A 14,733-nucleotide genomic window follows, 5' to 3' on the forward strand; every position below is an offset into this window, starting at 1 on the left:
TTCAGGGCAATCAGGGGACAGGGAGCAGGGGGGTTGGATAGGGGATGGGGTCCTGGGGGGGCAGTTAGGGGTGTGAGGGGGTAGTCAGGGGACAAGTAGCAGGGGGTTGTATGGGTGGAGGGTTCTGAGGGGAGCAGTCAGGGAGTGGAAAGTGGGAGGGGTTGGATGGGAGCAGAGGCCAAGCTGTTTGGGGGGCACACCCTTCCCTACCCGGCCCTCCATACAGTTTTGCACCACAATGTGGCCCTCAGGCCAAAAAGTTTGTCCACCCTGCATTAGAGTCTACTCTAGACCATATCCCCTCTTTTCCAACTGCTTCCCCAACAGATGGTGGGCTATGCCTAATCACATCTAGTAAACATGCTACAGCAGCTCATTACTTCAGTATTGATTCTTCAGACCAAATTCTAACTTAAAGGGCATACAAAGAGATCTCACTGAGTTTATTGGGAATTATGTATATGCACCTGAGGGTGTAACTTGACCCTTGGTATATTAATTAAAAGGAACATGGGATTCAACACCACTGTGTGGTCCAGACCACAGAGCACAGACAGGGAGTGATGTGTATGTATTTGAGAGAAATGCAAGAAAACAATGCCACTTAGGAGTTTTGGAAATTTTATGGTTGGAGGGCTGTTAGTGTTGTATATTCCATTATGATTCCATCTGGCACAGAAGTAAATCTGGAGAAGATTAATACCAATACATATTTTACAATGAGACCCAAAATATTGTATGTATGAAATGTAAGACGTCAAATATACAATGACTAATGTGTTATAAAAGACATAATATTGGCATAATCGGAGGAGACAACTGGAATCAATTTGCTGGCTTATTTTATGAATTTCAGGGTTGAGAATTGTGTTTCCCTCCTTCAAACAGAAGTAAGATGACATTTTCTCACTCTCTTTCCTATCTTGATCTACCTCCTTACAAATAAAAACAAATGGTAAAGATACCAGTTCCACCTAAGGATTAAGCTCTCATATAATGGTGGACTTTAAAGTAGCTAAACACAATTTTAGAAGAGCTGATCAAAAGCAACTGAAACACTAAAAATATTTGCATGCTTGCTTTTTAAAAAAAATCTATATTTGGTTTTAAAACGACTTTAAAATTTCAACTTAAAAATAAAACAATCAATCATAGGCTGATAACTTTTATAACAATTTAAATCATCATAGTTAGCATGGGGGCTTCTGAATTAGAGTTCACAATAGTGCAGGTCAAATTTTCAAATTGTCCAGTCCCTGCTGGAGCTAGACAGTACAGAAACAATGAAAAATAGTTACTGGGGGAAAATGGTATTTGAATATTTACAAAGTTTCAGCTTAATTCTAGGACAGATCTGCATGTTAGTTCTTATTTTATCTTTATTGATCCATCCATTTTTCATCCTTAATGGAAACATCTTAACTTTCAATACATGCTGTGGCTTTGTAGATCCTTGAAGACTTCTTTGCTACAATTTGACAATGTGTCTGGAGATTGCATGCAGGGCTAGGATCCAGAACTTCCAAGTTATAATCCCTGATTTGCTGTGTGACTTTAAGTCACAGGTTATGTTCCCCGTTGTCTCAATTTGCATATCTGTAAAATTAGGATGATAGTATTTACCTACACTTCAGGCATGTTGTGCAGTTTCAGTAGTTCTAATTATCCAGCTGTTTTAATACTGCACACATCACCATACTGCACATATCACCATACTAACTAGCATGTTTATAAAGAATTTTGAAAATATGAAGCACCATAGGGCCCAGTCCTGTGAAGTGTTGGGCATCCTCAACTCTAACTAATATCACTGGGAGTTGAGGATGCTCAGCACCGTCCAGGATGTAGCCCTAAAGTACTCAAGTATGTTTATGATCAGGAGCATTAACTATTCACAAGTAACATTTGTCCAAAACTCTCCAGAAATTCAGAAGCAAGAACCAAGGATGAGTTATTACTCCAAACAAACTAGTCTCCAGAAAGACACATTTTCCCCATTACTGTACCTGAGAAAGATATTAAGTGGAATTTTCCAGTCTCCTCTCTAAAGAACACCTCTCTAACCTGCCCACCCCCTCCCCCCAAGCTGAAAAGAACAGCCACTGACTACATAGAGTAGTGGAACTGCTGCTAACACGGAACCTGACTGACTGATGAAGTGTCAACATGACACTTCCCAAAAAACTCTTCTCCTATGGAACACAAGACTTTACTTAACACCTTGAAAATAGGACTGGTACTGAGCTTCTAAATGTTTAGTGAAATCCGCTTTTATTTTTAAATATACAGTTATATGGTAAAATGTAATATTACCATTTGGGAAGTGATTTTTTTAAGCCCTCCAGTGTCTCTACCGATATTATAATTACAGGATGTAGGTGATAGTTATGGCCTGTTTCTTATATTTTCACTTTGTGAAGAGTTTACTTTGTGTAATCGCTCAGGGCTAGGTGGTGGCTTTAGGCAATTCAGGTGGGAGATACGCTGCAACACCTCAGGAATAGCCTTTGGAGGCACTGTGACTCTCAGACACCCTCTGAGGCACAGTTCCCTGCCTCCTCGGATGGTGGTGGGAGTTGAACAGCAATTTGCTGCTGGCTTAAACCACTATTGGGGAACAGAGCCAAGACTCTGGACACTCCCTGTCCACCGGGAAATAAGCGTGTGTATGCCCAGACCCAAGGTCCAGGTAGGCAAACACAGGAAAATATAAGGTGGTCTTGAGAGAGGGGAGCATTTCCTTACTCTTCCCTATTCCCTTCCCCAACTCAAAACTAATCCACTTGGTCAAATGGTCCAAGTCACAAGTGAATCCTTCAGATTTTCACTTTGTGCATGTGGCTGTGATCCAAGGAGTAAGGCAGGCATCTATACTCAGAATTAAAGCTACACGTTAAATCTACCTTTAGAATGTCTGATTTATTAATTATTATTCATAATCATTTGTATGGACCAGGACTCCATTGTGCTAAGCAATGTACAAACACAGAACAAAAATGGCACCACTATTGTGAAGCCAACAGTTACCAAGCGTTACCCCACAGTATCTCAAATACTGCTGCTATTTCCTCTCAAGTGTAAGGAAAAATTGATATCTTGGACAGTCTGTTGTAACAGCTGGAACACAACTACCCTTTTTAAGTGGGGGCCAATAGAACTGAGAGGTCAGGGGGATGTAGCCTCACCCCCTTCTCTGTCAGCTGAATTACTGTTTACCACCAGTACAGAAATTAATATTAAAAAAGTCCTTTCAATTCTGGGGGTTATTTTAAATGCTTTGAATCTTATCAGCACTGCAGAGGCAAACAGAGCTAAGCAATAAAGCTGGATTTTATTCTGGTTCATGCATCAACAACAGGAACGGGAAGCAGAATGTACTGGCCTAGGACTCAGGGGACCTGGGCTCCACACAGCCGGTATGTGTGACCTTGGTTAAGTCACTGAGTCTCAGTTCCCCACCCATAAAATGGGGATAACAATACTTCCCTACCTTGTGGGGGGGTCGGGAGTTGTCAGAATCAATACATTAATAACTATGACAGAAGTGGGCAAACTTTTTGGTCCAAGGGCCCCATCTAGGTATGGAAATTGTATGACGGGCCATGAATGCTCACAAAATTGGGAGTGGGTGTGGGAGGGGGTGAAGGCTCTGGGGTGGAGCTGGAAATGAGGAGTTCAGGGTCTGGGAGGGGGCTCTGGACTGGGGCAGGGGATTGCGGTGCAGGGGGGTGTGAGGGCTCCAGCTGGGGATGCGGGCTCTTGGGTGGGGCTGGGGATGAGGGTTTGGGGGTGCAGGAGGGTGCTCTGGGCTGGGACTGAAGGGCTCAGAGGGCAGGAGGGGGATCAGAAGTAAGGCAGGGGGTTGGGGTGCAGGAGGGGGCCAGCGGTGAAGGCTCCGGGTGATGCTTACCTCACGCAGCTCCCAGAAACAGTGGCATGTCCCTCTCCGGCTCCTATGCAGAGGCATAGCCAGATAGGTCGGCACACTGCCCCATCCGTAGGCGCCACCCTTGCAGCTCCCATTGGCTGTGGTTCATGGCCAATGGGAGCTGCAGAGCTGGTGCTTGGGCGGGAGCAGCATATGGAGACCCCTGGCTGCCCCTATACATAGGAGCTGTAGAGGGGACATACCACTGCTTCCAGGAACCACCCGGAGCCACAGCACACATGGACTGGGGCAAGCCCCAGACACCACTCCCTGGCAGGAGCTCGAGGGATGGATTAAAACATCTAAAGGGTCAGATGTGGCCCCTGGGCCATAGTTTGCCCACCCCTGAACTATAAGGTGCTCAGACTCAATGGTTATGGGGGCCACATAAGTACCTAAATATAGACCAGAATTGTTTACTAAACTCCAGTTAGTGAACCCTGTGCAAGCTGGTTGAAAGCAACAGCAGTAGAGCTTTACTTGTGTGTGTCACTGATGGCAGAACTTGGCCTGCAAAACCATTATTACTCAAGATGAGGTACGAGCACGGGAAAAAAATCTGCTTGGATTCTCAGATCTGGGGTTGAGGGTGCAGAGCTGACAGTTAGTTAAAAAAACAAACACACACCTTTGCTTGTAACCTGAGCATATTAGATATGTAGCTCATCATGAGTCAATAAACATCTACTTATATTTAGTGCCGGCGCTTTCATTTAGGCGACTTAGGCAGTTGCCTAGGGCACCAGCATTATGGGGGGGCGGCATTTTGCCGGGGGGAGGGGGGGGCCGGCAGGCGGCTCCGGTGGAGCTGCCACAGTCGTACCTGCGGACGGTCCGCTGGTCCCGCGGCTCCGGTGGACCTGCCGCAGGCATTTCTGCAGACAGTCCACTGGTCCCGCAGCTCCGGTGAAGCTGCTGCAGGCATGCCTGCGGCAGCTCCACCAGAGCCGCAAGACCCACGAGCGGAGCGACGAAATGGCCCGGCGCCTAGGGCGCCAGAAATCCTGGCGCCGGTCCTGCTTATATTCAGAGCAGAACTGGACTTCAATTTTTAAACAAATACATATGTGAGTTTTACAAGCTCACATCTGAATATCAAAGCCAAATTAAATAACCCAGATGTCCTAACTCTGGAAGTAACTTACCAGTTTGATTATAATTTTCCCCAAAGTGTAATCAGCAATTCTGGGAGACCCCATTTTCCCTCCTTTATTCCTAAGTGGTTTTCAACTCTCCTGTAAAATCAACTTTGAAGTAGTTTTTTTCCCTTTGGGATCCTTACAAAAAATCCCAAAATGTGTAATTTTGCCAAATTGTGGCCTGATTAATACTGTGGAGGAAAAAGCAGAAATAATTTACAACATTTCTCCAGAGATTTCACCCCCTTCTCCTCCTGTCGTCAGGTCATCCCTTGGAATGCATACAGAAACCTGGAAAATATATAGAGCATGGACTATTCCCATGTGTTTATTCTAGGTCGTAAAAAAGATTTTCAAACACTCAAGGTAAGAATTTAAAGTTAACTATTTAATTGCTTAATTAGCTAGTTTCCCCATGCTTCTTGAACAGAAAGCTAAAATCCTGATTGTCTTCAAGTGTGTGCACGCACACACACACACATTATATGAGGGAGATCAATATCTGAAATAGTATAGAGAATGAGCACTGTGAAAATTATGCCATAAACATTATATATACATATATTATACACCAAAAACCGGCATTGAAATATGATTAAGGTTGAAAAATCAAGCACTCAGATGTTAGGAAAGGGGTGGGCAAACTATGGCACAGGAGCCACATTCAGCCCTTTAGACATTTTAATCTGGCCCTCGAGTTCCCAGAGTGGGGTCTAGGGCTTGTCCTGGTCCATGTGTGCTGTGGCTCCGCACGGCTCCTGGAAGCTGTGGTAGGTTCCCCCTCTAGCTCCTACATGTAGGGGAAGCCAGGGGGCTCCATACGCTGCCCCCACCCCAAGCGTCAGCTCTGCAGCTCCCATTGGCCATGAACCACAGCCAATGGGAGCTGCAGGGGTGGTGCCTGTGGTTGGGGCAGAGTGCAGAGCTGCCTGGCCGTGCCTCCATATAGGAGCGAGAGGGGGGACATGCCAGACATGCCACTGTTTCCAGGAGCTGAGTGAGGTAAGGACCACCTGGAGCCTGCACCCCTGGCCCCCTCCTGCACCCTAACCCCTGCCCTAACCCTGATCCCCCCCTCCTGCCCTCTGAACCCCTCAGTCTCAGCCCAGAGCACCCTTCTGCACCCCCAAACCCTCATCCCCAGCCCCACCCAAGAGCCTGCATCCCCAGCTGGAGCCCTCACCTCTCCCCTGCCACCCCAACCCAATGCCCCAGTCCAGAACCCCTTCCCAGACCCTGAACTCATTTCTGGCCCCACCCTAGAGCCCTCACACACACCCCGAACCCCAACCCCCAATTTTGTGAGCATTCATGGCCCGTCATACAATTTCCATACCCAGATGTGGCCCTCGGGCCAAAACATTTGCTCACCCCTGTGTTAGGAAATGCCAGAATAAATGTTTCCTGTTGCAGCCCTGCCTGTAATTCATATGTATTTACATTTGTAAAGTCATGCAGTCCCCACAGACTTGATGGTGCTGATGATCTTGCATTTACAGCATGCTTTTCTAATCTAATAGTAAAGTCTGCAAAGTACTTTGTGAGCCATTTGGTTGAAAAGCGTGCTATAAATGCAAGATCCACAACAGTGGAGGTGAGTTGAGTTTTATTTAAAGCCCAAAATTGCCATCATCACAAATATGCAAGAAACTAAATGCAACAAAACTAATATAAAAAATATAAAATCTCCACTTTTAATAAGAGAATGTAGCCCTGGTTCAAGGACGGATATTCTACACATTTTTTTAAAAGAACGAATAAGCTATTAACAACTCTTGTCACTGTTTTCAAGGTAAATGCACCTTTGACCTCTTTATGGGGGTCTTCACGGCCTCCTGAAGACCACCCACTTAGGATTCTGGCTGCTAGCAGTCACTCTTCTTGGGGCAAAGCCCCATGATATTCTTCCTTTTGGACGAAGATTTAAACTGCAGATTTCTGCAATTTACTGTGATCACTTCACGTCTGACTTTAGTTCAGCATCTACCATCCTGTTCCCTCAGGGGCAACTAGTGACCAGCCAGCCTTCATAAAGCAAAGTATTATCTATACAGAACAAAAGCATTGCAGAGGAAACCTATCTTCGAACCATCAGTAGCTTCTATGCATGTGTGGCTTACAAGGTTTCCACCTGGATACTATGGCAGATTTCAAAGTATTTCAGGTCCTCTCATAGGACCTGTGCCTCTGGTCACAGTGTCATGTCAGTCAGTTAGTTCTCGGAAAGTGTGTGAGAAAAGACATACCTCCTGATGTAAGGGAATCTTACAGTATCTCTAAAGGGTATGTCCTCACAGTGATAATGAAGCTATGTGGTTTCTCCAACTACATCACATACAAACTCTGACACAATAACAGATTAATTAAAGAAAGTTTTCTTTCTAGAAAAAAAGAAGTCCACCATAACTGGAACATTAGAGGGTTGAGTTTTTTTAAATAAAATTGTGACAAAAGAAAATTACGGCCCCCGATCCTGCAGTGAGCTCCATGAAGGCAAGTCCCCTTCAACCACATAGACGTCCACTGAGGTTAGTGGGGTTTCCCCTGCAGGGAACAGTTTGCAGGATCAGGACATAAATAATTTTGTATCTGACAAAAAGACAAATCAGTTAAAATAGATAAAATAATCTTATCAAGAAAAAAGAGACAAAGTGAGTAAATTGCTTACCAAAGGGTGTTCATTTTAGAATGGATTTTATAAAAGAAAAGCCCAATATTGGAAACATTGCTGGGAAATTTTAAACATATTATAAGGCTATTACTCTCAACTAGTTCAAAAAGAAGTATTTATAAAAAGTCTCTGGATAATATTAATTTACTTAAATTAGACCACCAATAACAAAATTGATCTTTTGAGGAAGTTGTCAATGAAATCTTTTTGCTTCCTTCTAATGCAGCCCTTAGACCAGAATTTTACAAAATAAGTAAAAAAATACACTTATTGTTGTGCTGCTGCAAATCTCTAATGTTCTGAGTTCAGAGTTACCCATGAAAATGATGATGGACACAATATTTCAATTAAAGGGAAAGTTAACTTTGAGATCAAAATACTAGTGTTCTCGCTTTAAAAGTTGGAGGATCTCCTTCCTAATTAAATACACAGAGACTAGGTTTGTTTTGTCAAAATATGACGCTCCTTTGACACTGTTAGAGTCCTAAATGTCCCGCACATCGCTCAGTAAATAACAAAGCTCTTCAATGAGACTGTTCTTATGCTTAACGCTTTACTGGACTGAAGTCTGACCCCAACATAATTTTGTCACTTGACACAGAGAAAGTCTTTGACTCAGTTGAGTGGAACTATTAGTTTGAGGTGATGCAATGAATAGGAATAAATGACAACTTCTTAAACTAAACTGACCCTGTACAGTCCTCTTAGTGCTTCCCTGATAATGAATGGCAGGCGAACAAAGAGTTTCAATTTAATTAGGTGCAAGGCAAAGATATCCCTTCTTCTTATTTGATCTTTCTCTTGAAATCATTTTATGTACGATTAGGGTAAAAGCGCAGTAAGTTTAGACGAGCCCTAAGATACTAATAGATCCCAATTTTACTGTGATTTACGTTAAAGGAAATTTTATCACTGACTTCAGTGGGAGCAAGATCAAGCCCTAAATAAATAAGCAAATCCATTCAGGCACAAGAAGAAGGCTATATCTTCCAGTGTTGCAGTAGAAGCATAACATTTCTTACTATGCAAGGCTTTCAAGAAGTGGGCTTTTGGGAGAGATTTCAATTAAATCCCTTTGTTCCAAGAGTGCAAAAATACAGCATAGTCTTTTATTCTTCTTGAGACCATGCAAATATTGGGTGACTACCCAAGTATTGTTCTCTTTGTTATGTTGTGTTTATTGGTAACTAGTTTTTCTTTTCTGTTTAGTTAGTTAACATTGCTTCATTTTCCACTTAACATATAAAGAGCAAGGATGAGGATGTGGATTAGAAAACTCTGTACATTATAAACAAACAGTTTTTTTGTTTGGGGCTTTTTGGACAAAGCAACAGAAATAGTTTCAACAAAATGAAATACTGGCTTTGCAGGATATTCAAATTCAGATATTTGAAGCCCTTTCCAAATTTATAATTCAGTATTAGCAGTGAATAGATCCAAAACCGTGATTATGTCTTAAAATTTATATATTTCATTCTTTATAGATTACAGACCTACGCTGATGAAAGGGATAGTAGCATTTATTTCTGTTAAAGCCCAGCTGAAGAATATTTTGTCACTTGTGGATATGTATTGCCACTGTGTATTCTGTTTATTAGCATCCGGACTTCTGGTGGACTCATCAACATATTTGGGTCCCTTGGGGAAGTAGAAATTTCAGGGCAGAACCTGGGGTCCAGCTGATGTGCACGGAATGCTGGGAGGTTTTTTTTGGTATACATGCGTATGTGGCAGCGCTTTGACAAATGTGTTGTAAAAAACTCACCTTAGCACTCCTCTGATCCAGCTGTTTCTCTGCATAAGATCTACACTCAAAAGTTACACTGGTGTAACTATCTCTCTCAGGGTGTGAAAAAGCCACACCCCTGAGAGATGCAGTTAAGCCAACCAGACAGCACTAGGTCGCAGAGCGTGAATAATCTGAACCTTATTCAGTAGTTTACTACAAAAAGGTGCTGGGGGGTGAGGAGGAGTGAGTTACTATTGAATCTCCATTGTAAGTTTTCATATTTGTAGTTTAAAGGTGGATTATCCTGAACTGGGATAAAGGTCTGTGACAGAATGTATCCCTGTGTTCACACCCCACACACTATTGTAATAATTTTTGTTCAAGGTATATCTTGTAAGGTATTATTTGAAAACTCATAATTTGCTAGTCAATATTGTCTGAATAAAATAGATGTGGTAACATTATATGTGAAGTTATAAGATTTCACTGTATGATGTTATTAACACATGTTACACAAGCAGAGGTTGGCAAACAGGTCTGTCCAGAACAAAGGAATGTGTGTTCTTCTTAATTTGCATTTAATCAGTAAACAGAGTGTCACCAAGCGGGAAGAGGAGACAAAGGAAGTTCAAACAGATGACAAAAAAGCAATCTTCCCCACAGACTTTTTGTCCCCTGACGGAAATATTTTTCAAGAGGGGGACTGAAATGACAAACACCCCAAGGCACACCCCACCTCTCTGCCAGTCAATTCACTGCATCTGAAGAGACAAAGTAAGCAATCTTTGGACTGGGATAGGGGTCCTGACCTAAGACATTTGGTCAGTAAGACTGCTGAAAGCATGTAGTGAGAAAAGTTTGCTGTGAATTTAATATAGGTTGTTAAGTTAGGCACACATTGCATTGTATCTTTACTTTTCTTGTAACCATTTCTGACTTTTATGCCTCATAAATTATGCTCACTTAAAATCTCTCTTTTGTAATTAACTTGTTTTACTGTTTTATCTGTTTTAAATTGTTTTACTGTTTTAAATTGAATTGTCTGGGAAACTCCATTTGGAGTGGCAAGTTATGTGCATATTATTTCTATTAAAGAAATAATAGATTTAATATAGCTTATATTCTCCAGGAGAGGCCTGGGCAGTACAGGACGTACATTTCTGGAGAAAAATCTAAGACTGGGGATGTGCTGAGGTCATCCTAAAATATAAACAAGGCTGGCGAGAGCCAAAGTGTAACCCAAATGTGGCTGGCAGACTGCTCATTAGTCTAGATTGTACCCTAGATTAATCTAGATCCCGTACCTTGGTATGTCACAGGCTCCTTCCTTTGACTCCCCATGTAGGTGACTGGTATTAGTGGGCCTGGAAAGATGGAGGCCCACCCCACTATGTGAGGAATAGACAAATGGAAGCAAACTGACAATAGAATATTGTATGTTAACTCTTTCTGAATACTGGTCTGATGCTTTGTAACACCAAGCAGGTATACTAGGGAGCAGAGAGAAATACACTAGGGGAGCAGAGAGAAAAAATAATATGTTTTATTATATCACTGTTCCCTATCTACAGAACTGGCAAAGCAGAGCTGCCCCACTTCCAACCCACAAAAAGAAAATCAGTACCCTGAAATTCAAGTTCTGAAAAAGGAAGTTTCCTGTTAAAGTTTTCCACTAAGTCTATTTTAAAAGTTTCTATTCTGGGCTAGTTCTATGAGACCATTGGCTTTGGTATTAAATATTTCACTATGCTGGATGGAAACAAAGTGATATATTTTGCTTTGTAGGATTGTTTGTATAGTTTGGTATTTAGTTGTTTATGTGTGCTGGTTTTGGTTGTGCTTTATGTGAAAATTTACTGAAAGAAAAATGGCAGCATGATAATTTCCAAGTTTTACACACAAATAATTGCAAAGTTAAAGTCAGAAGTTGTGCTCAGTCCTAACAGACACTCACTCTCTCTCACACACACACACAATCACACATGATTTATTCCTTAAGAAGTAGTTACTTTTAACCAGAGCCAGTGCTAGCCCATTGGGGGCCCTAAGCCGGAATATTTGGGGGCTTCCCCATACTAACACAGGTAAGTTCTTAAAATAAAAATGAATAGGGGGCACTCTGGAGCTTCTCAGAGCCCTGAGCAATTGCTTAGTCTGGTTATGCCTAGCTCTGGCTCTGCTTTTAACCCTTTGCCAACAACTTAACAGGGATACAACCTCATTTCTACTAGATAAACCAAGTGCAGCAAATTGCAATGCACCAGCAACATTTATGGAACCAGACAAAATTGTGACAAAGTTAAGTAAACAAACTTTGTTGTTTAGATTTTACTTATTTATAATAATAAAAAAAATCAAAACCCAGTGACGGAATGTTGTGTACACCAGGAAGTCAAAGTCATGTTTACAACATTGACGGATGATTCCAATTACCCAAATAACTAACATGTGACGTTGTCTTCATCAAATTAATTCTCATGCATTTGGGAAATGTCAGTTCTCTTTGTAATAATATAGAACCTGAAAGTCACTGGATGTTCTATAGAAAATATACATTTTAGTTTATGGTTACCAGCACTTCTAATTAGCAATAATAAAAACCATTTATTTAGAACAGAATCTGTTCCATCATCTCATTTAGTAGTAAACCAATCGGATTACTCATGAGAAAGATACTGCACAAAGGCTCTAGTCCAGAAAGCTGCTCCAGAAAGGCAGGCTGAAGTCAGTGGAGCTCTTCACAAGCACAGAAGTCCATCCTGTAGTAACAACGTAATTAAAACTGGCAGAATCAGGCCCTTAAGAGACCTGGCAGAGGGGTGGCACGGAGTCAATACACCAGGCCTACAACAACCAGAATTCACCCTATGTAAAATTCCCAAGAAGCTGGTTAAACCCAGCTCTTTGTCTACTTTGTATCTCAACAGCAGCACAAAGGAGTTGGAACAGAACCAGAATTGGGACCATTAGACATATGGAGCCATTAAATGGAAGCCCAAACCTTACATCGCTCTGTATATAGTAGATAGCCATAAAAATTAACTACAAATTACCTCATTAACTTGCTTTTTGTCCAAATGGAAAACTTGACCAGAACTTGTTGAGGCAATTTCTTCATAGACCTTGTAACCAATATGTGACCTATCATCACAGTCTCCAGTCAGCACAAATACAACCTGGCATTTAAAAAAGAAAAATACACAAAGGAAATGAAAATATAGTCAGTCAGCACCTATGGCAAACCTCAGTGGGAAAAATCTTACTCTCAAACGTAACAGCCAGAAAAATTGAAAGGTTCTCACTGTTCTGTGTGATGGACAGCCATTTTATTTTTGATTAATGTACTCTGAGTTCTGTACAAATGAGATGAACACCCCAAAAAAGGCAGGCAAGGGATTTGGAGCAGAGCTGGATTCTGTACCTACTCCATACATAATACTCTAAACTATTTCAATGTGATGTTTTTCAATTGGAGTTCCATATGGAAGGCAAAGCCCATCAGGAATGAGTGATGGAAAGTGACTCATTGATTGAAGAAAACGGTCATACAGAAATCATGTCAAGAGGGGATGAAATAATAAATCTTATGTCAGCACTTCTTATTCCCAGAGTAATCAGTATTATAACTCTCAGATGAATCCACAGACACCAATGCAACTTCCAAAAGGGCCAAGACGACAAATATTGGCAGTGGAATATCTTACAGTATTTAACTAATAACCTTAATTAATGTCCCTTTAATTTCAATTTTTATTAATCAGACCGATTTAATTTACAACAAAATAAACACTAGTTGCTAGACTGGCAACAGCATGACCTCTTTTACAGAGAGATATCACAAATATCTTGGAAAGGAGTTTTTTCTGGACAATGCTGCTACTGCATTGGTAGTAAATGGGTAAATAAACAGGAATGGTAGAATATGAATCGTCTCCTTACCTGTGACTGCTTCTGCTGAATGAGCTGCAGTACTTCATGTGTCAGCCTATAATCTTTGGATCGTGCATCAGTAAATACATAGATGAAAGAACCAGGCAGAGAAATTTCTAGAGCAATTTTGATTGCACCAATGCTCATCTCTGGACAGTCACCACCACCCTATTCACAATTAGAGAAAGAAAGAAAGAAAAAACAATCACAAGAAAGGAAAATGGATGTTAGCTATAATAACTGGTTTCTTTGAAAGAAAAAACAATCACAAGAAAGGAAAATGGATGTTAGCTATAATAATTGGTTTCTTTTTCAGAAAGACCAAGGCAGATTTCTTTTCCAGCTTCTAGCATTTTATCCTTTTTTTAAATTCACAGCATTGCATGGTTTCTGAAAAATACTTATTTTATGTTAAAAAAAAAAAAAAAAGAGCAAGCCAAGTTTTAAAACTTCCCATTGATGGTCAAGTTCTAAAGACAATGCAATAAAGATACTAACAATCAAACTACAAGAAATAGGATAAGTACATGTCCATCTCTGCGAGAGCGTGTCTGAGCAGGGGTGCTAGTAACAATGAAGAATGCATAACACACAGACTGATCTATTCCTTCCTACCCACACCATACCCAGAATCTACCTGCTATTGTACACAATGGGCCATGTTCTGTTCTCTGTTACCCAGGCAAAAACCTGGTTTAGCTACCCTGGTTAGATTTACACCTAGATAACTGAGAGTAGGGGAAATAGCTCAATTAGTTTATAGTAGGTTTTTATGTGTATGCGCACATGCACATTCACACACACATACATGCACCCAAGAAAGAACTAAGTTAAAAAAATGAGTTCTGTGTTCAGTTCTGAAAGTGATTAGTTTCACAATCATTCTTATCTCTTGTGGGAATGAGATTTGTAGTTTAGATCCAGCTCCCATGAAATCTCTATCTCTTGCAGTTACAAGCCTCCCTTACTGGTGACAATGTAATTGTTCCAGTGGCACGCAGCCCTACCAGGAGGTCATGAACATAAAGGGAGAAAAGTGATCTCTCAAGTAGCCAGGACAATCCTATGGAGGACTTCGAATATCAGAACAGCGAGACCTTGAACTGGACTCTGCACTGGGGGGCAGAGTGGATAAAATCAATGATTATTGAGCGACTGGATAGCGTAGTGGTTAAGAGCGCCGCCCTTTGATACGGGAGACCGCCCTTTGATACGAGAGACCGGGGTTCAAATCCCGGTTGGTACCCAACTTTCCAGTAGGGGTCCTTGGGCAAAAGACCCCCTAACGCTTCAGCTGCCTACCTCAAATATGAGAGTGACACGAACTAGGAGAGTC

General features: G+C 41.6%; 1 protein-coding gene across 1 annotated transcript in view; it reads right to left on the reverse strand.

Annotated features, from left to right (window-relative positions):
* HMCN1 (hemicentin 1) overlaps positions 1-14,733 on the reverse strand; it is a 342,169-nt gene that overhangs the window by 252,701 nt on the left and 74,735 nt on the right. Inside the window, exons 3-4 of the mRNA XM_032783448.2 lie at positions 13,407-13,565; positions 12,521-12,643 (exon numbers count right to left, since the gene is read on the reverse strand). Coding sequence (XP_032639339.1) covers positions 12,521-12,643; positions 13,407-13,565 — 282 coding nt within the window. The remainder of the gene's footprint in view (positions 1-12,520; positions 12,644-13,406; positions 13,566-14,733) is intronic.

Source organism: Chelonoidis abingdonii, chromosome 7 (assembly GCF_003597395.2).
Source record: "Chelonoidis abingdonii isolate Lonesome George chromosome 7, CheloAbing_2.0, whole genome shotgun sequence".
Lineage (NCBI taxonomy): Eukaryota > Metazoa > Chordata > Testudines > Testudinidae > Chelonoidis > Chelonoidis abingdonii.